Below are 19,930 nucleotides of genomic sequence, written 5' to 3'. Positions count from 1 at the left end.
AGAACCGGAATCCTAGCAAAGTAGGGAGGGGAAACAGCATTGCGATCCCATTGTAAGCGTAGATCACACCAAAGCTACACAGATTAAACCTTTAAATTATATGTTGATATGGGATCTATAAGTCCTAAGTTTCATTTGTAATTCATTTTCAAACATAGTTACACTTTATTGCTGATATTTTCTTTGTAAACTAAATACAACACATCTCATATGCGCACACTTTTCTTTCGTATTGCTGTAGTTTATAATTCATAATTTTAGCAACAAATTCAAACTTGTGGGGAGTTCTTTGCATTTGTGGGAGATTACAAAATAAATGCAAAATCTTATACAAAACTGTTGCCTGTTGCAAATATGTTTACAAAGTTCTTTCAGTTGGAATTTTATAGTTTTTATAGTTCTTGTTATAGGTAAACGGTATAAGATCAATTCTCTCTCTTCCAAAAAGGGGCACTCACAAAAATATATGGTGTATAGAGCGTACAAGTGTGGTTCTTGATTAAAGGAAACCTATGATTTTTGTTGTCGGTTGTCGGATGTAACTAAATTTCTATATAATCGTACGAGTTTGCATGTATTTGTAGGTAAAGGTATACTTACTACATACATTTTTATATATATAAAATCAGTACACATTTATTTTTGTATATTTAGTAATGAATTTTGTTTGCTTTCTCTTTTTTTTAGTAACTTCTACTACACACAAACACGTACACACAACACACACATCTAAATAGGTATATTGGTATATAATTTGATATACTTATCCTACAGTACAGTAGTTATAATTAGGTGGAGTGTTCTGACAGACAGACCTGTGGTTAAACCCATGACATTGCAGTGTTTTTACTGGTGATATATATTTTGTATTATGCAATGCCTACATTTTGATTGTGTTGTGCGTGGGAGAATGTTATTGTTTTAAGGGTTCCGATAGTGGAGAGTGTATGAAAAGTTATAGACCCTAACTAACCCTAAATGTTGCTTGTGCTCTTCTGATTTTGTTTCTTTGGGATCACATTTGGGTTTTCGAAATGATAAAGTGGAAAGGTCCCTTTCCATATTCAAGGCGGGGAAGACTTTATCAAAATTGTTGTTGTGCGTTTGTCGATTTAGTTTTTGAGCAATGAAATCCATTTGGGAATTACCCATTAGAAGGAGTATGTAAAGTGTAGACGATATTTGGTGTAAAGTTGTGGGATAGATTGTGATGATACAATAATTGATTTCCCTCATCTTTTGGGCCCACTCCTTTTTGATTATATTTTGTGTGTGTTTTCCAAGATTGGATTATTGCTTGGCTTAGTCCATTAGTCGTACGCCCGCCTGCACATCATCGGCCATGCTGACGCCCTTCTTCTTTTTGCCCTCGGCCGATGGTTTCTTCTTGGTCAGGGTTAGGGTCTCCGGTTCGTCCTGGGATTGCTGACGCTTACCATTGCCAGATGACCCTCCTGCTGCTGATCCACCGCTGTTGCTTCTCAGCTTGAAGCGCGTCGTGGCTGCGGCTGCATTGGTGTTGGCGCAATTGCAGATGGCATCGAAGATGCGCACCACAAATCCTCGTGCGCGATTCACCACCTTGCCGTTCTTAAAATCTGGTATGGCGAAACCTGGACAGATTAGCGCAGGAAGCATTCGAAAAGCAAAGAACCAAAGATCAGTGTGGGAGGCCGAAAGCAAATTGCGGATTAAAGTGCACAAATCGCATGCGATCGAACATAAATAACTACAGAACAGGAGAATGCAATTGGGAGTGGAACGTGCGAAAGCGTGTTTTAATTAGTGGCTCCGCTTAATTACCACCTGCTGGTCCACCCACCCAGTCGCCAGCCACCTGTCACCAGGGTCTACATCCCCATCCGTATCTCATCTGCGCACATATAAAGGCCGCAGCTAGCCGGAAATTCGAGGCATTTTTTGTTTGGCAAACATGAAGAAGCACTGGAAACACAACTCGTCTCTGGCGTTGGCCATTGTCCTGCTGGTGCTGCTGCCCCAGCAAGGAGCGGCCGTCACCATGGAACAGATGATGCAGTCCATGGACATGCTGCGCGGTGCCTGCCAGCCCAAGTTTAAGGTGACCACCGAAGAGTTGGATCGCATGCGTTCAGCGGACTTTACCATGGAGCACACGAAGGATTTGATGGTGAGTCGAGGACCAGAGAGGCCAAGCTATTCCATGATGTATCCTCTTGCAGTGCTACACCAGATGCATTGCCCAGATGGCGGGCACGGTGACGAAGAAGGGTGAGTTCAGCGCCACCAAGGCGTATGCTCAGCTGCCAATCATCTTGCCCCCGGAAATGCTGGAGGCTGGCATGGCGTCCGTAGATGCATGCAGGGATGTGCGTAAGTACCAATCGAATTGAAGCCCACTTCAAGGCGACATCCGAAGGACATTGTCTTTGTTTTCGCAGAGAAACCGTACAAGGATTCGTGTGAAAAGATCTTCTATACAACCAAGTGCATGGCCGAGGTGGATCCCAGCAAGTTTACATTCCCATAGAAAGCAATAAGGATACTCACTCGGACGTTTCTCCTTGCCCTGCAAAAGTGGGATAGCAAGGATATGCATTAGTTTTACACATACACACGCAAAGCAAGCACCAATAAAGGATACAAGTGATTGGATTGGCTTACCTGTTGCAATTTCTGGCCATCGAATGCCCGCTTATTGGCCTCCGTTTCAGCGCGCAGCACCACCTCATCGAGCATCTCGTGCAGCGCGGCCATGTTCTTGGGATTCTGTTTGAACACCTCGATGCGATACTCCAAAGTCTCTGTTTCAACACGCTCATCGCTGTCGGGGGACGCGGGCTCAGGATCAGCAAATCTGGCATGCATTCTGTTTCAGTTCTTTAACTCCAAATTCCTATACAAAAATTCCAAAATATCTCCTGCTGCTGCTGTTGCCTGGTTTGAGCTTTGCCTTTGTCCTGCGATGGGTATCTACAAATGAGTTGTGCGCTGTGTATGCTCTCTTTGTCCGCTGAGAGCTCTTTGTGCTGAGTGGTGGAAAAATCAATAGCCAGCCACTTCACAGACATTCCATTCCGCACATGCGTGCTGCGTGCTTTATGCGTGGGCAAGCTTTAAGCGCTTTTTGGGGTAGGTTCTTGGATACAAAACTTCACTTTATTGCTTATTATATACTGCTTGGGGTTACGCTTAAGCTATGAACGACTATGAATGGAGCTCATGAATGGTTGTGTGTCACTCGAGATGGGTCAGATCGTCCAGTTCGGGTGGAGCGCGCACAATTTCCGTCTCGATGATCAGCGAGCTGGCGTCTAGGGTGCTCTAAAAAGAATCAACTGTTAGACCCGACAATTCTTGGCCTTCCTGGCCATCGCCACTAACACACACATTGTCGTTGCTCCGCGAGGAGAGCAGGCTGCCGCCACTGTTCAGGTTGCTGACGTTGCCGCTGCCCGATGAGGAGTTCGAGTTGGAAGTGTTCGCCGCCAGGGAGGCGGCCGACAGGACAACACTGTGGGGCGAGCTGCCCCGTCGCACCACCTTTGCCTGCTGCGACTGCTGCTGCTGTGCATTCTGTGTGACAATCACGAACTTTTGCGGCTGCTGATTGGACTGAAGGGCGCGTATCTGAGGCAGGGTCGACACCACAGGGCTTCTGTCGGGAAGAAGATCGGGGATTGAGAAGTGGCAATCAAATAGGAGTTCCATTCAGTGCATTTACCCTTGTCGCTGCGAGCTGGGCATGTTAACGCGTCCAATGGCAGTGGCCGTCTGAGCGGCACTCGTGATGGGCGCCGTGTTGATGGCGTTCGAGGAGATCGTCACAATGCTGGCCGGAGCGTTGCGTGCCTTTACCACGGCTTGACACAGCGACGGACCCAAAAAGCCAAAGTCCGACTTGTACTCGTCGGCAATGTCTGGATGGGCGCGCATTTGCTTTAGTATCGGGGACAGCATTTCTGTAGCATTGCGCGTATGTGGCCGGCGGCTGTCTTGTCCGTGTTGCTGATGGAGGTGCCCAGCAGGTGGGGCTCGATGCGTTCCGAGATGAATGCGAGCCGCGGTATGATAAACACCTTGATCACCTCGCCTCCCAACTCCGACAGACCCGCAATGGAGCCGTATAGAGAGGACAAATGTGTCTTATCGTTCTGCAGAGCCTTGCTGAAGATACTGTAGAGTGGGAAAAAGGAAAGGTGATTGATGTGTGTCCTGTTCGAAGAAATCCAGAACACCTACCGCGTCACACGAGTCTGTAGGTTGTTGGTCAATGTGTTGAAGGTCTTGCAGATCTGGGCCATCAGGCGGGAGGCAAAATCGCGCAGTGCCCAATGGTTGTCCAGCTCGGGGCGCATGCAAAGCTGCTTGGACACAATGCACGTCATCACTGAGGGTATCAGCTCATGAAGCTATCAACGATAAAGCCCAGAGATTAGCTATGGAAAAGAGTTGCCTCGGATGCCTTACGTATTTCTCCAAGAAGAGAGATGGATTGTCCAGCAGGGCGCGCACCATGCGCATCAGATAGATGAGCAGAGCCAGATTGTTCTGCACCACGTTGACCTTGACGCCCTCGGCTATGAACGTGCACATGCGAGGCAGCATCTCGTGCAAGCCTGGATCAGAGCCCAACGACTGTAGGGCCTCGCCACGACGTGGCTCATCGGAGCCAACGCACGCCTCGGTTATCTCCTTGTAGTACAACTGCTGCTCCACGGACAACTCGTGCGTGGCCAGCTGCTTCACGTGGATGGTCTCCACGTTCTTGAGCTTGTGAATCTTTCCGGTGGTTGGCTTTCCGGCGGCATCCTTGTTTAGGCCTTGGTCTAGTTTGATCACCGGATTGACCGAGTCCACGAACTGCGAGTCCTTCGAGAGCGGTGGCGGATTCTCCGGCACCGTGGGCTGTATGCCCTCCACCACAAACCAGTGGGAGCGTAGCGTTGCATCCAGTGGTATCTTGACCGAGTTGTTGGCTGTGATCTCACTCAAGTCAAGCTCCTTGTCCTCCGTGAAGTGCAATTCGCGACCGCCGCCCGAGGCAAAGCGGAAGGGAATGTGATCTTTGGACACAAATCCATACTGGGGCTCCACATTGCGCACCTTCAGCGACATATCGATGTCGCTGATCACCAACTTTTGCCGCTTGGCATGGTTCCTGAACTTTGACGCATCTTGGACAATGCGCTTCAGTTTGATGGAGATGTCTTCGCCCAGCTCCTTGGCCGCATCGTCCGACAAGGTGCCCACGCCGATACTTTCGGCAATTACTTTTATTGATTCAGCAGAGTAGACGGAGCCGTACAGCATGCTGCTGGTAGCGCTGCTTGGCTTTACAGGCTTCCCGCTCATGCTTTGCAATATGTGTGTGTGCAATTAATTACGTTAAATAGGTATTTCTGTGATAAATTTTATATAAATAAACAAAGTGTACACACGCAGTGTGCATGCGGAATTATCGATAAAATATACCGTCATATACCAACAATCTTATTAAGTATACCAAATATACCATATATAATTTTTGGTATTTTCTTGCATTTTTACATAGTTGCCACCCTGGTTTACATACCCAGTTGGAAATGTTCTTGATATGTAGCAAATGTGTAGATGCCATGTAAAAACATTAATTTTGTGTATAATTTTGCTAAAGTTCTTATAGTTAACATTTCAATTATAAGGTGTAATTTAAACTAATCAACCTTGTAGAAAATCAATTATTTTTATGGGATACACAAATTTTTTAAAGCGCTGAGAGTCCAAACTAGCTACTAAAATAAAAAGAGATGATCGAAATCAGTGAAAATCTGTCTATTTACGGTGTATTTTGAAACTGAGTTGGTCTATTTTTGAGGGACTGCGGTATATTTTATCGATAAGTCCGCGGTTACACTGCACCAATCACCATTTCTTTATTTATTTATGTTCGTAAATTTTTGGTTGCCTGGATTTTTGTTGTTGCGCCAAATTAAGAATAACAATTGACGCGCGCCCCCACCCGTTGCCCGCGTGCAGCACAAGTGAACAATATAGCGATCGAAATTGAGTGTAGTGTGCCGCATGCGAAAATAAAAGAAAAGCATTGCAACGTTGCGTCGTTGTCGTCCGTCGGGCGTCGAACAAAGCAGAGAAGCAGCAGCAGCGACTGCAGCAAAAGTGAAAACGGCGCCATTTTAAGAAGCAAAACAAGCCACAAGCCAGGGGCAAACAAAAAACTGCAAATGCAATGAATAAAGCACTAATTCGGTTATTCATTGACTCTTTACACTTGAACTAAAGCCGCAGGTGAAGTGCTAGCGAGAAAATCACAAAGCGTAAGTGTGTGAAAAGAGTTGATTGGGTTGGTGTTGGTTTGGCGCGGGGGACCCTCGCCCAGACGACGGCCTACCGCCCGCGCGCCCCGCTGTCCCACACAGCGCCTACGGTTTGACCTACTTTAAATGCGATTAAATTTAAGGCATTGTCAAAAAAACATCTCTCTCGCTTGTGGCCGCAGCTAATCGCCGCATTTACACATCATCTTGCAGCTTCTACGCGACACCAAAATATGAGCAGTGGCCAAAATGAGACATCAGCATCAGCAGCAAAGGTTTTGGAAACGCAACGTACACAAGAATCCGGCAGTGAAAATGAGGCAAGTAGTCCAACACCCATATCGATAATCCATGTTTGACCTTTGAATTAATAGGAAACTGATTCCATTACGGATCAATCGAGCCAATCGAAGTCTGCGAAATCAGCCACACAGTTTAGTGTCGTGCAACGTTCGGACACTGATGGACTGCGCATGAGAATCTCAGCCATTCGCCCCCTGCTACCCGCATCATCAAAAAATCACCAGCACCAGTTCCACCCCCAACCCCAGGAGGCCCAGCCCCAGCCCCAGCTCCCAGTCAGAGAGATCATCGTCAGAGCATAATTTGCAAGAATCCCTTAAAGTCTAGAAAGATGTCCACCCAGGACACGGAGTCCGGCTGCTCAGAGGCTAAAAATAAAGCAGCTAGCAAAAAAATCAAAGTGAAGCGCAAGAAAATTGCCAGCGGCAGCAGCGGCAACCACAACAGCAAAACCGAAAGCCACGCAGCAAAGACAAAGAAACGGATGCAGTCCGCCTTCTCCTCGGACTCTGAGGATGATTTGCCGCTGAAGGTGCACCAACAACGTGCCCCCCGACTCCTGCTGACGGCCATCAGCCAGGCAGCGCAGTCCGCGAGCAAACCCCTCGACATTGGCATCTCCTCGAGCGACAATGATCTGCCCAATCTGGTGCAGGCGGCCATCAAGCGCGTGGAGAGCGACACCGAGGACACCACCGTCGAGGGCAGCTTTCGCAAGGCTGCCAAATCGAAGAATCTGCCCCAATACCAGTCCACATTGCTGCAGGACTTCATGGAGAAGACCCAGATGCTGGGCCAAACGGGCAACTCCAAGCTGACGGAGAAGCAGCTCCCGAAAGCGAAGGAGGAAACCCAACTGCTGGCGAATGTGCCGCGCAAACGTCGCGGCAGGCCCAAGAAAACGCCCGTAGTGGTGCCGCCATCTCGAAGCTCGGGTCCGGCCATCAACGAATCGGCTGACTCGGGCGTCATAAGCACCACCAGCACCACACAGAGCACCACGCCCTCGCCCAAAATGCAAACAGAGAACATTGTGCCCTCGGGCACTGCGGGAGCTCCAGCCGCTGCGACCAGCAACAAGCCTAAGATCGATATGGCCTACCTGGACAAGCGAATGTACGCGACGGAGCGAGTCCTGTATCCCTCGCCCAGGAACAAGCGGCGGCAGAACAACAAGAAGACCAGCTCCAGCACGAACAAGGAAGAGCTGCAGCTGGACCCTCTGTGGCGGGAGATCGATGTGAACAAAAAGTTCAGGCTGCGCAGCGTGAGTGTCGGAGCGGGTGCGGCCAGTGGAGCGGGCGGTGCCAGCACCACAATATGCAGCAAGATTCTGGCAGCCAAGAGCGGCTATGTCTCGGACTACGGCAGTGTGCGGCACCAGAGGAGCTCGCACAACCACAACTCGGGCTACAAGTCAGATGCCAGCTGCAAGAGTCGCTACAGCACCAAGAGCTGCATGAGTCGCCGCAGTCGGGCCAAGAGCTGTGGCTATCGCAGCGACTGCAAGGAGTCGGGCAAGTCTGGCATGCGGATGAGACGCAAGCGTAGAGCCTCGATGCTGCTGAAGAGTGGAGCGGCACAGGAGGACCCCACCGAAGATCAGGACATACTGCTGCTGGCCGGCCTCTCGCTGGGCCAGAGCAGCGAGGAGAGCAACGAATACATCAGCAAGCCCAGTCTCCAGAGTCTGCCCACGACGAGTGCCAGCAAGAAGTATGGCGAAATCAATCGATATGTGACCACGGGACAGTATTTCGGTCGTGGCGGCGGCACGGGCAGCACCAGCGGCAGCCTGGCCGCGACCAATCCGGAGAACTTTATCAGCAAAATGATGAATCAACGGAAGGAAACCCCTGCACCCAGCAAGTCCTCCTGCAAGATCAAGTCCAGACGCTCCTCGGCGGCGTCAATGTGCAGCAGCTATGTCTCGGGAGTGTCGCGCGTGCGTCGCCGGCATCGACGTAAGAGTTTCAGCCACAGCAAGTCGCTGAACATTGACTCCAAGCTGCTCACTGAGATCGAGATCATCACCAGCACCTTCCACTCTCGCTGTCGCATTCAGGATGATCGCCTCACTGGCAGCAGCGGCAAGGAGAAGCTGCTTGCCGAGGCCACCAAGCTGCAGGCCACACTGGCGGCACCCAATGCCGCGGCACAGCAATTGATTCTCAATGGAGGAGGAGCAGGCTCGGGATCGTCCACTGCCGCTGGGCTCTCCAAGCCCCTCAAGCGGGCCCAAAAGAAGCGCAAGCTGAGCGAGCCCTTGGTGGACTTTGCCATGCTCTCGGCTAGCGCCAGTGCGAGCGCTGGCGGAACCCCCAATGGCAGTGGCAGCAGCAATGGCACAGCCAAGCGGCGCCACAAGAAGTCGCAAAGCAACTCCAGCTCCAGCCCCGACGATCACAAGTTGCCGCTTAAGAAGCGCCACTATCTGCTCACGCCCGGCGAGCGTCCCCTGGCCGAGGCGGCCTTTGCCAATGGCAAACTCAATGCCGAGGCCTGGGCGGCAGCTGCTGCGACGGCCAAGAGCACGGCCTCCACCAAGTCGCAGGCGCAGTTCAATGCCAAGAGTGGCAAGTCCGCTCTGACGCCCAAGAAGCGGCACCTGCTGGAGCAACCCTCGGCGGCAGGCGTTGCGGCGGCTGCCTCCTCGGCCAGCAACTCTCCGCTGCGGATTGTGGTGGACAACAATTCGATCAGTGGCGGCAAGCTGCTGGACATCAGTCCCAGTTCTCTGTGCTCCCTCAAGCAGCAGCGGCGCGGAGGTGCAGCCAAGCAGCAGAAGGTGCCACACTCCGCGAGAGACTTGATCCAGCTGCAATCACCATCCGGAAGCTACCCCCCACCGGGCATATTCGAGCCATCGGTGGAGCTGGAAATACAGATTCCCATGGGCAAGCTGAACGAATCTGTCATAACCAAGACCGAGGCGGAGTCGCCGCTGCTCTCGGCCCTGGACATCAAAGAGGATACCAAAAAGGAAATCGGTCAGCGGGTGGTGGAGACGCTGCTCCACAAGACCGGCGGCAATCTGATGCTCAAGCGGAAGCGCAAGAAGATCAACCGCACAGGATTTCCCACAGTGAAAAAGAAGAAAAGGAAAGTCAGCGTCGAGCAGCAACCTCAACCGCAGCAGCAGCAGCAACAGCCAGCAGTCGTGATGGATGATCTTCCCTTGAGTATGCATGCGATGCAGCAGGCAGACGAGGAGCCACTGCAGCCCATTCGGGAGACGAGGAGCTCCAGCAGTGCTCAAATCCCAGCCAATCCCCTGTTGGACTGTGAGCGTGTGCCGCTAACAGGAGAGGCCAGGGAGACCTTTGTTGCCAGGAGCAATCAGAGGGCACCTCGCCTCTCCGTCGTAGCTCTAGAGCGTCTTCAGCGTCCACAGACACCAGCGCCCAGGGGCAGACCGCGAGGAAGAAAACCCAAAGACAAGGAGGCGCTCCCTGTGGTGGTTGTTCCTCCTCCCCTACCCGCCCTGGAAGAGAAGCCGCCGGCCAAGAAGCGTGGACGCCAGCCCAAGCCAAAATTGGAAGTGGAAAAGCCCGCTGCAGCGGCGCCACAGGTGAAGCAACCACAGCAGCCGCTGAACAACATCAAGCTACCGGCAGGCGTTGGCCTGAAGAGCTGTCAGATTCGCTTGAAGCGAAGGAAGAATCTGCAGGCCAGCATCGTGGACCCACCACAGCCAGTTCTGCCAGTGCCCGTGCCAGTTCCTGTGCCCGTGGAGGTTGTTTCCCTCTTGGAAATGCATGCCACGCAGGAGGAAATCGATGCTGCGGCAGAGGCCAAGCGCTTGGAGGGCATCCCCATTGAACATGATCCTCTGCCCATCAGCGAATCGCTTCATCCCCAACCGCCCGACAATGCCAGCTTGAGTGATGCCAGCGAGGACAAGGCCTCGACTGCCTCAACGGCTTCTGTTTCTGCCTCTGCCGCCCAGCGCAAGTTTTCAAAGGTGAAGAAGAACTATCTGGTGGCTGGATTGTTCTCCAATTATTACAAACAGTCGCCGATGCCGCCGCCCGTGAACAAAGTGAACAAGAAGCCGGGAGCAGGAGGACTGGAGGAGCAGCATGTCACGCCGGGTGGCAGCCTGCTGCCGCCACCGCCCTACTGCGAGAAGTATCTGCGACAAACGGAAATGGACTTTGAACTGCCGTACGACATTTGGTGGGCGTACACCAACGATAAGCTGCCCACGCGGCACATTGTGCCCTCGTGGAACTATCGCAAGATCCGCACCAATGTCTATGCGGAGTCAGTGCGCCCGAATCTGGCAGGGTTCGATCATCCCACCTGCAACTGCAAGAACCAGGGGGAGAAGGCCTGCCAGGACAACTGTCTGAATCGCATGGTCTACACTGAGTGCTCGCCCAGCAATTGCCCGGCGGCGGAGAAGTGCAGGAACCAGAAGATCCAACGCCATGAGGTGGCGCCCGGCGTGGAGCGATTCATGACGCTGGACAAGGGCTGGGGCGTGCGCACGAAGCTGCCCATTGCCAAGGGCACCTACATTCTCGAGTACGTGGGCGAAGTGGTCACCGAGCGGGAGTTTAAGCAGCGCATGGCCAGCATCTATCTCAATGACACGCATCACTATTGCCTCCATCTGGATGGTGGCCTCGTCATCGATGGCCAGCGCATGGGCAGCGACTGTCGCTTTGTGAACCACTCGTGCGAGCCCAACTGCGAGATGCAGAAGTGGAGCGTCAACGGGCTGTCCCGCATGGTGCTGTTTGCCAAGCGGCCCATCGAGCAGGGCGAGGAGCTCACCTACGACTACAACTTCTCGCTCTTCAATCCCTCCGAGGGCCAGCCTTGTCGCTGCAATATGCCCCAGTGCAGGGGCGTCATTGGTGGCAAGTCGCAGAGAGTAAAGCCGCTGCCTGCCGTCGAGGCCAAGCCCGTGGAGAGTTGTCCAGGCCGCAACGGGCGCCAGCGGAAGCACAAGGCCAAGAAGCATGCCCAGAGGCTGTCGGGCAAGGAGAGCCCAGCGGCAGTGGCCGTGGCCAAGGCCAAGATGCAGCCACTCTCCGAGAAGGAGAAGAAGTTGGTCAAACAGTTCAATGCGTTCCTAATCCGAAACTTTGAGAAGGTATGCTCTGATCTACTACACCCCAAAGGAGTTTCTCTAATTTCAATCTCTATCTATCTATCAGATTCGCAAATTCAAAGCCAAGGTTGCGGCAGCATCTGCTTCGCCCAGCCATGCGGTGTCCAATGGCGATGGATTGCCTGGAAGTCGACCCTCTACGCCATCCTCCACCTGCCTGCTGGCCACCCAAATCTCTGCACTCTGCACACAGAGGAATATGAAGACTCGTGGCCTCACCCAGGCCGTCCAGGATCCAGAGCTGGATAAGATGGCCAAAATGGCAGTGATACTGAGAGACATTTGCAACGCCGTGGAGGGCCTGAAGATGTCCGAGCTGCTGATGACTGTGTCCAGCAGTAAGAAAAAGAAGGCCATCAAAAACTCAAATGGAAAGACCCATGGCTCAAGCAGCACTCCTGGATCGGCTGCCCGCGTGGAGTTCAAGTTAATTCAAGCCCACGTCGAGCAGGGACACTATAAGACGCCCCTGGAGTATGACTTGCAGATGCTGCAACTCTTTGCTGAGGCCAAGCAGCAGCATGGCGACGATGAGGGCAAGTCCAAGGCGGTGCAAAAGCTGCTGGACTGCTACGAGCAACAGAAGATGGCCTGCTACACACAACTGCTGGAGATTCTGGGCGATATAGAGTCATTGCAGAGCTTCAGGCCCAAGGAGGAGGCTGCACCTGTGGAGGAGAAACCCCAGAGCTGGTAGAAGTGGATCCAGTAACAACTGTGGCAACTGTGCCCCTGCCTGCCATCGAGGCCTCTTCCGATGAGGATGTTATTCGCTGCATTTGCGGCCTCTACAAGGACGAGGGTCTGATGATTCAGTGTGCCAAGTGCATGGTCTGGCAGCATACGGAGTGCACCAAGGCGGACATCGATGCGGACAACTACCAGTGCGAGCGATGCGAGCCGCGGGAAGTGGATCGTGAGATACCCCTGGACGAATACACCGAAGAGGGCCATCGCTACTACCTCACCCTCATGCGGGGCAATCTGCAGGTGCGACAGGGCGACGCTGTGTACGTGCTGCGCGACATACCCATTAAGGATGCGGCCGGCAACATCCTGCCCAGCCAGAAGCACACCTACGAGACAATTGGGGCCATTGACTACCAGGAATGTGACATCTTTCGCGTGGAGCACTTGTGGAAGAATGATGAGGGCAAGCGCTTCATTTTCGGCCATCATTTTCTGCGACCCCACGAGACCTTCCACGAGCCCTCGCGCCGCTTCTATCCCAATGAGGTCGTGCGCGTCTCCCTCTACGAAGTGGTGCCCATTGAGCTGGTTATTGGCCGCTGCTGGGTCTTGGATCGCACCACATTTTGCAAGGGCCGTCCCATGGAGTGCCCCGACGAGGATCATTGTTTCATCTGCGAGCTGCGAGTGGACAAGACGGCGAGATTCTTTTCCAAAGCCAAGGCCAACCATCCGGCCTGCACCAAGAGCTATGCCTTCCGCAAGTTCCCCGAAAAGCTAAAGATCTGCAAAAGCTATGCGGTACGTATAAGATGTGCGCCCAAAATGTCAAGCTAAATGCTAATAGTTCCTTGTGTTTACAGCCCCATGATGTGGATCCCTCGTTGCTGAAAACGAAGAAGCAAAAGACTGATTTAGAAGTAGGAGCTGTGTCCGCAACTATGCACAAGACTTCAGGAAGACAGGAGCAGCAGCAGCAGCAGAAAGTAGGAGGCAGAAAGCAACGTGGGAGTAGTGCGGCAGCCGCAGATGCAACGGGAGGAGCAACAAGCGTGCATGTTATAGCCCCAGTGGCGCCCAACGGACAGGTGAGTGTGCTGCAGGTCCCTTTCCGAGTGAAATTTCACCATGTGCCTATCCATGTTTCAGATACTTGAGAAGAAGCGTTCGCGCTTGGAGAACGTTTTGAAGACCGTCAAATTGAAGTGCATGGATGCACAGACGGCGCAGGAGCAGCCCATTGATTTGTCGTACCTGTGGTCCGGCCGTGGAGCCAGGCAGCGAAAAACAAACAACAACCAACAACACCAACAAACCAGCAGTAACTCGAACTCGGCTACGCCTAGCGCCTAGTTTGCGCTGTGGGTACAGCCATGTACATATACATATGTTGTACATGCTTATATTTAGAGGCATTGCTTAATATTTATGGAACATACCTTAACAAAACATAGAACCTAGCCATGTACATACACAACTTACACATAAATCGCAGCGGTGATAGTAGTAATTCTAGTTTTTAGACTGTTATGAACAAAATTCGTAAAGAGTGGGCCTTGGAGAATGGCGAAAATGGAACTTATTATGAAGAATACTTTTAATGATGAATATTTTAAGAACTTATTTATATATCCTTGAATTTACACAACCGCATGAAGCCCAATTTAGATGAATTTTCTATGTTTTAATTGTTTACTTCGCATTTCCGTATTAATCTTGTTTTACGAAGCTTTTCCCTACACCACCCCAGTCCCGCCCATTCCAATCACCACACTCCTTGCAATTTAATGCGTTTGACTTTTGAATTGTTATTTTAAATTATTAATTATTGTATTTTGTTATAAATGAATGCTTAACACGAAACTACGCAAACACCCAAGTGGCACAACCGAATGCGCGATTAGTTTTTAATTAATTTGAAATTGTTATTAACTGCTAACACAAATATTGAAACGGAAATAAAAATATATTTTCATTACAATTGAAATATCAGATTGTGGACATTTTTAATCTGTCTTCCATCCGGAGACTGGGCAAGCTTACCGCATTTATATGGTATAAAAAAAGGGCAGCACAATTTGGCTTGGAGAATTAGTATCCAATTGCTTTATGGCTTCTAACAACCTCTGGGGAAAAATACAACATATTGAAACTGAAATAAAAATATAATTTTCATTGCAACTGGAATGCCATCGGTTGCGCCCTCTGTCGGAGAGAAGAGAAAGTTGTTTAGAAATTCAGTGATGTCAAAATAGAGGGTCAGTTCAAGCTAGACTCTTTAAAATTATCGGTTTTGTAGGCCAACAACACGATTTGGGCTTATTTTCCCAATACAAAAATAAATACATTTTTTCATATCTAAATCGGTGAACTGGACGTGCAGAATCTTTTACAGAATTATAATGAATATGAATAATAAATTATGAATGCTAATGTCGATACCGGACTCTAGCCCCAATTATGTTGTAAAGATAAAAGCACCGCCCCCAAAGCACTCCGAGCTTATAATATATACTTATGTTCCCTTATCGCCCAACAATAGAAATTCTTTTCCTCTTTTGTTCCGCGCGCGTACAGGTGTATCCGTTAATAATTTACATACACTACAAAGCTCCCGTGCTTCCAGAGGGGGTGATTTCGAATGAAAAATTCAAATACAAATTTGTAAAAATAAGGTCATGAGGTATACAATCCAATAAAAAAATGTATTTATATTAAGCAAAATTATTTCTTCAATCGGATTAAACTATTGTTTCAGTGGTGAAAGTCTTTGCAAGCTAGTAATATCAAATAGAACATCCAAATCGAGGAATCTGATTTAAGACAACGGTATATTTACGGTATACTTTGAAGATGCAATGGTATATTTTGGTATATTTACGAGGCCCTAATGGTATATTTTATCGATAATACCGCGGTCAACATAAAAACATGTTTTATAATATGTTAAAACGCTCTTTTCAATCAAATTTAAGACATGTGAACAACTTTAATGTGCTGCGACCGAGCAGCTCAGGCGTGCCTAGAAACGATATCACCGATGCACTGGATATAGAGGCTAATCTCTTCGAGAATTCCGCTATAAAGCATGAGCCGGTTAGCACGCGGGAAGTTTTACGCAAGAATCGGAACAAGGGAACAGCTAAACCCCAAAGAAAAGTGAAAGATCAGAGTGTTTCATTGGCCCCACCACCGAAGTTCAGTATTCCACCTGCGGCACGACCAACACCAGTTCCTCTTTCAGTCATCAAGGACAGCGAATTGAATCTGGAGTTTGTGCGTCTCACACTGCAGGATCCGCTGACGAGCACGCTGTTGACCACAGTGCGGTCTCGCAAGCGTCGCGACAAGAACCGACAGATCATCATCGAAGGCAGACGTCTCATAAAGGAGGCCCTGCAATGTGGCCTCAAAATGAGCAGCCTCATCTTCAGCCAGAAAGATCAGTTGGCCCTGTTAAAAGAGGAAGTGGCCCAGGCCCAGCTGGAGACCGGCACAAAGATCTACAAAGTTCCACAACATGACCTAAAGACTTGGTCCTCGCTGGTGACGCCCCCTGGCCTGTTGGCCGTCTTCGATCGGCCCTCGGAGAAGGGATTGGAGAAGAACTTGGCAGAGCAGCAGCGGCTGGGCACCCAGCCCTTGCCCATTACAGTCGTGTGTGACAACATTAGGGAGCCAAACAACCTGGGAAGCATTATTAGGACCTGCGCCGCCCTGCCCTGCAGCCAAGTGGTGGTCACCCGCGGCTGTTGCGATCCCTGGGAGTCGAAGGCTCTGCGCGGCGGCTGTGGCGGTCAGTTCCGCGTGCCCATCCTCGATGATGTGTCATGGGAAGAGCTCTCCATGACCATCCCAGCCGATTCAGCTGATAATTGTCATGTTTTCATAGCGGAGAGCAATAAGCAGAAGCTGGCCAATCGCCAGGCCATCGATTATGCAGACATTGCGCAGATTGGATCCCACAATTTGCTCATTATTGGCGGCGAAAGCCATGGTGTGAGCGAAGAGGCCTACAAGTAAGAGATTCTTCATTCCCGATGGTTACGTATTTCCTAATGTATGACTTGTTTCCTCTTGCAGCTTCATGAACCTGGTGGGAGGCAAGGGAAAATGCGTTTACATACCCCTGGCAGCTGGCATTGACAGTCTGAATGTGGCATCCGCCCTGACGCTGTTGCTCTTTGAGCTTCGCCGGAAACTGAATCAGCCTGGATCGCAATCAATCGATGTTAAGGAAAACCCAGAGTGAAAAAGGGAAGATTATCTTTGGAAACATTGTTAAACCATTTCCGAAGTGTTTTCTTTGTCACGGACATGTTGTTATAAATTTAGTGCTAGAATTTAGTTCACAAATTCATTGGGTAATAAAATACAACAATTCAACTATTCGCTTCAATTTCCTTGTAGACCTCACGCTTGTATTCATCCAGGCCACCTTCGATGGCGCGAACCGTGCGATTGCCGCACACCCAGAGCTCCTTGCAAACGACTTTGATGAGACGCTCGTCGTGGGAAACCAAGATGACGCCGCCCTAAAATGATAACAATGGGTCTTAGATATGTATTTAAATATAGTTTGATGAAATCTACCTTGAAGGCATTGATGGCCTTGCCCAAAGCATCAATTGTCTCAATGTCCAAGTGATTTGTAGGCTCATCGAGTACCAAGAAATTGGGTTCCGCTGATGAATCAATCAATTTCATTAGTTTTGAGTGAGATTGAGATGGATTCAATAAGCCCACTTACCCATGCACATCTTAGCTAAGGCCACACGTGATTTTTGTCCACCAGACAAGCTGGCAATGCTCTGCAGTGCCAGGGGTCCGGATAAACCAAAGCTACCCAGCTGCCGGCGATACTCCTCATCGGGACGACCCGGAAACAGTTCAGCCAGGACGCCAACACACGTCACATTCATGTTCAGATGATCCACATGGTGCTGGGCAAAGTAGCCAATGCGCAGGCCACGATGCAGGACAATGTTGCCGTAAATGGTGCTCAGTTGGCCGACAATGATCTTGAGCAGCGTGGATTTACCCGCTCCGTTCTCGCCCACAATGCAGATGCGCGAGTCCGAGGTGGCAGACAGATTAACACCCTTGAAAATGGGCAACGGATCTTCGGGATTGTAGCGGAAGGAGACCTCAGAGATGGCCAGGACGGGCGGATTTAGTGGCTCCACTTCGGGGAACTTGAGCGTGACGACCGTTTCCTTCTCCACGGGCTTGAGTTCGGGCCTTTTGGGAGTGGATAAAAGATTGTCAGTAAAATAGGATTAATGGTGAGTTATTTTCAAGACTTACAGCTTCTCCAGCATCTTGATTTTGGATTGTACAGATGAGGCACGATTGGCATTGTAACGGAAACGATCAATAAACTCCTGAACATGAGATCTGTGAGCCATTTGAGCCTCGTATTCGCGCCTCTGTGCCTTAAGCTTCTCCGTTTTGGTCTTCTCGAATTGCTCATAATTGCCCCTGTGGAATGAGAAGATATGATAGCTGGTTCCAGGCATTTCTGCATGTGTATATCTCACTTGTATGCCTCCAGTTCCTGGGAATGTAGATGTACAATGTCCGTGGGTACTACGTCCAGGAAGTTGCGGTCGTGAGATACAACCAAGATCGTAGTGGGCCACGATTGCAGATAATTCTCCAGCCAAATGATGGCCTTGATGTCCAACATGTTTGTCGGCTCATCGAGCAACAGCAGATCCGGCTTGGAGAAGAGTGCACGAGCGAGGGCCAAGCGCATGCGCCAGCCACCGGAGAATGATTTGGTGGGCCGCAGTTGCATGTCAGCGTCGAAGCCAAGACCCTTGAGTATCACAGATGCACGGGCCACCGCCTTGTCTGCCTCGATGTTCTGCAGGGCAGCATACGTCTCGCTCAGCTCATTGGACAGCGTCGCATCCTGCACGCCATTGTTTAGGGCAGCCAGAATTTCCTTTTCTCTTGTCAGCAGCCGCGTTCTTTCAGTGTCGCACTCCAGCACACTCTCAACGGCTGTCGTATCGTCGCCCACCACCTCCTGCTCCACATGGAGCACTGAGATGTGTGAAGGGATCTGCAACTGTCGCTCTGCAATCATCCTCAGCATGGTTGTCTTGCCCAGACCATTGCGTCCAACCAGCCCATAGCGGCGCCCAAAGGACAGCAGCAGATTCGCATTTTGCAGGAGAACTCTGTGGGGAAAAACATTATGATTAATGGGGGGAGCGATAAGCGTCTGTTTTTGAACTCACTTTTCACCAAAGGCCAGATCAAAGTTCTCAATTTTAATGTCCATGGACCGATTCAGGCCCTTCTGATCCAATTTGGTGTTCTTCTTGTTGGTCACCTGGGAGGCGGTGGCCGTTTGCAGTTTCACTGCCACGGGAATCATGCCATGCTTGTTCACCTCCTGCCGCTTCTCCTGCTTCTGTTGAAGCTTCGCCTCCGCCTTCTCCAGCTTCTTCGAGTCCACTTTCTTCAGGGAGATTGACATATGAAAATTAGATTTCGACTCTGGTCAGGTACACACTCACATTGGCCCCATCCTTGTTGACCACCCATATGCTCTGCAGATCCATGTCCATGCGCTCCATGTTCTTGGCCATCTCCTCTATGTTTACGGGGCATTCAGCACCTTGCGCTCCACATTTGTGGTATTGTTCTTCATTATGTTGAAGAACTCCTCGCATATGTCCCGTATACTCTCCTCCGGCCGGTCGCCGGCCACACTTTGGAGAATGTCGCCCACGGCCTCGAAGATGTCATCGCACGTTTCGAAATCTTCCACGCTGCCGGCCAGCACACCAATAACGTAGGAAACCAATTCCGAGTCTATCGCTGGGAACTCGCGCTGCAGAATTCTCGTGTATTCACTCATTTCGCTCGTGTTGTTCTGCTGGACAATTGGACCCTACAGTTGACCTTGATCACGGCTATCCTATATCCAATATCCAATGGAAGCGGCACGCAGAAATAATTGATTTATTTGGCTTTTATGATTTTTTTTACACCATCGCATGCGAAATCAAAGAGAGAAGAAAGTATCGATTTCCGGCTATCGATGTTAAGACAGCTATTTTGTTCCACTCTGGCACTCTGGTTCCTTCTTAATACACAGAAATCACCTTGCATTTTCAAAATATACTGTAAATATACCGTAAATCTTAAATTATTTTGTTCGTTTTGATGTTCTATTTAATGTTACTAGCTAGTTAGGGTCTCCGCGCTAAAACTTTAATTTTATTTTATTTAATTTAATTATAAGAACATTGTCCGCCCTCATCAGAAACACCGAATATAAAAATATCGACAGCACCAACATCGCACTGAAGTGCTGCAAACTCTTCGGGCCATAAGAAAGCTAAACTAGCTTTGAAAAAAGCTAGAAATAGACGGACAATTTTGATGGAAGCCAAGAATAAAAGCTATTTTAACAGGGGTGATTCTAATTTCTGAAAAGTTACAATTTCAGGACATATTCATTTTTTAACAAATTTCTGGCTTGAATTTTCCACTGTGCTGG

General features: G+C 49.9%; 6 protein-coding genes across 7 annotated transcripts; 3 read left to right on the top strand and 3 right to left on the bottom strand.

Moving 5' to 3' along the window:
* Positions 1-853: 853 nt before the first annotated feature.
* On the bottom strand, positions 854-3,028 carry LOC117893839. 2 transcript variants are annotated; one of them, XM_034800605.1, is made up of 3 exons: positions 2,644-3,028; positions 2,530-2,548; positions 854-1,598 (listed from the first exon to the last, which is right to left on the bottom strand). In XM_034800605.1, exons 1-3 carry the CDS (start codon positions 2,845-2,847, stop codon positions 1,303-1,305), a joined length of 519 nt encoding a protein of 172 aa, XP_034656496.1. In that variant the 5' UTR covers positions 2,848-3,028; the 3' UTR covers positions 854-1,302. The 2 variants fall into 2 exon arrangements, with proteins under 2 accessions (XP_034656496.1, XP_034656495.1); XM_034800604.1 differs by having other exon boundaries at positions 854-1,613; positions 2,644-3,025.
* On the top strand, positions 1,892-2,642 carry LOC117893840 (general odorant-binding protein lush). Its single transcript, XM_034800606.1, has 3 exons — positions 1,892-2,149; positions 2,202-2,352; positions 2,421-2,642. Exons 1-3 carry the CDS (start codon positions 1,934-1,936, stop codon positions 2,507-2,509), a joined length of 456 nt encoding a protein of 151 aa, XP_034656497.1. The 5' UTR covers positions 1,892-1,933; the 3' UTR covers positions 2,510-2,642.
* Positions 3,029-3,112: 84 nt separating the features above from the next.
* Positions 3,113-5,413, bottom strand: LOC117893833 (transcription initiation factor TFIID subunit 6). Its single transcript, XM_034800596.1, is given in 6 exon segments — positions 3,113-3,303; positions 3,370-3,637; positions 3,704-3,932; positions 3,935-4,155; positions 4,222-4,391; positions 4,450-5,413. Coding segments are annotated over 6 exon segments (1,860 nt in total). The 5' UTR covers positions 5,335-5,413; the 3' UTR covers positions 3,113-3,216.
* A 465-nt stretch (positions 5,414-5,878) lies between these two features.
* On the top strand, positions 5,879-14,216 carry LOC117893139 (histone-lysine N-methyltransferase ash1). The gene is given in 8 exon segments (XM_034799594.1): positions 5,879-6,296; positions 6,510-6,616; positions 6,671-6,802; positions 6,895-11,703; positions 11,768-12,398; positions 12,401-13,212; positions 13,275-13,499; positions 13,561-14,216. Coding segments are annotated over 7 exon segments (6,900 nt in total). The 5' UTR covers positions 5,879-6,296; positions 6,510-6,529; the 3' UTR covers positions 13,765-14,216.
* A 1,100-nt stretch (positions 14,217-15,316) lies between these two features.
* LOC117893879 (rRNA methyltransferase 3, mitochondrial) lies at positions 15,317-16,800 on the top strand. The gene is made up of 2 exons (XM_034800651.1): positions 15,317-16,430; positions 16,495-16,800. Exons 1-2 carry the CDS (start codon positions 15,343-15,345, stop codon positions 16,661-16,663), a joined length of 1,257 nt encoding a protein of 418 aa, XP_034656542.1. The 5' UTR covers positions 15,317-15,342; the 3' UTR covers positions 16,664-16,800.
* LOC117893878 (ATP-binding cassette sub-family F member 3) lies at positions 16,675-19,439 on the bottom strand. The gene is given in 8 exon segments (XM_034800650.1): positions 16,675-16,946; positions 17,005-17,096; positions 17,162-17,652; positions 17,719-17,892; positions 17,952-18,599; positions 18,660-18,883; positions 18,942-19,033; positions 19,036-19,439. Coding segments are annotated over 8 exon segments (2,124 nt in total). The 5' UTR covers positions 19,286-19,439; the 3' UTR covers positions 16,675-16,793.
* Positions 19,440-19,930: the final 491 nt, after the last annotated feature.

Source organism: Drosophila subobscura, chromosome J (genome assembly GCF_008121235.1).
Source record: "Drosophila subobscura isolate 14011-0131.10 chromosome J, UCBerk_Dsub_1.0, whole genome shotgun sequence".
Lineage (NCBI taxonomy): Eukaryota > Metazoa > Arthropoda > Insecta > Diptera > Drosophilidae > Drosophila > Drosophila subobscura.
This window is presented reverse-complemented; position numbering and strand designations above follow the sequence as displayed.

Bases quoted from the DNA above. Each gene is read 5' to 3' on its own strand.
- LOC117893840 (XM_034800606.1), top strand. From the start codon at position 1,934: ATGAAGAAGCACTGGAAACACAACTCGTCTCTGGCGTTGGCCATTGTC. The intron at 2,150-2,201 runs GTGAGTCGAGGA...ATCCTCTTGCAG, and splicing joins AGCACACGAAGGATTTGATG to TGCTACACCAGATGCATTGC. The intron at 2,353-2,420 runs GTAAGTACCAAT...TTGTTTTCGCAG, and splicing joins AGATGCATGCAGGGATGTGC to AGAAACCGTACAAGGATTCG.
- LOC117893839 (XM_034800604.1), bottom strand. From the start codon at position 2,847: ATGCATGCCAGATTTGCTGATCCTGAGCCCGCGTCCCCCGACAGCGAT.
- LOC117893879 (XM_034800651.1), top strand. From the start codon at position 15,343: ATGTTTTATAATATGTTAAAACGCTCTTTTCAATCAAATTTAAGACAT. The intron at 16,431-16,494 runs GTAAGAGATTCT...TTCCTCTTGCAG, and splicing joins GTGAGCGAAGAGGCCTACAA to CTTCATGAACCTGGTGGGAG.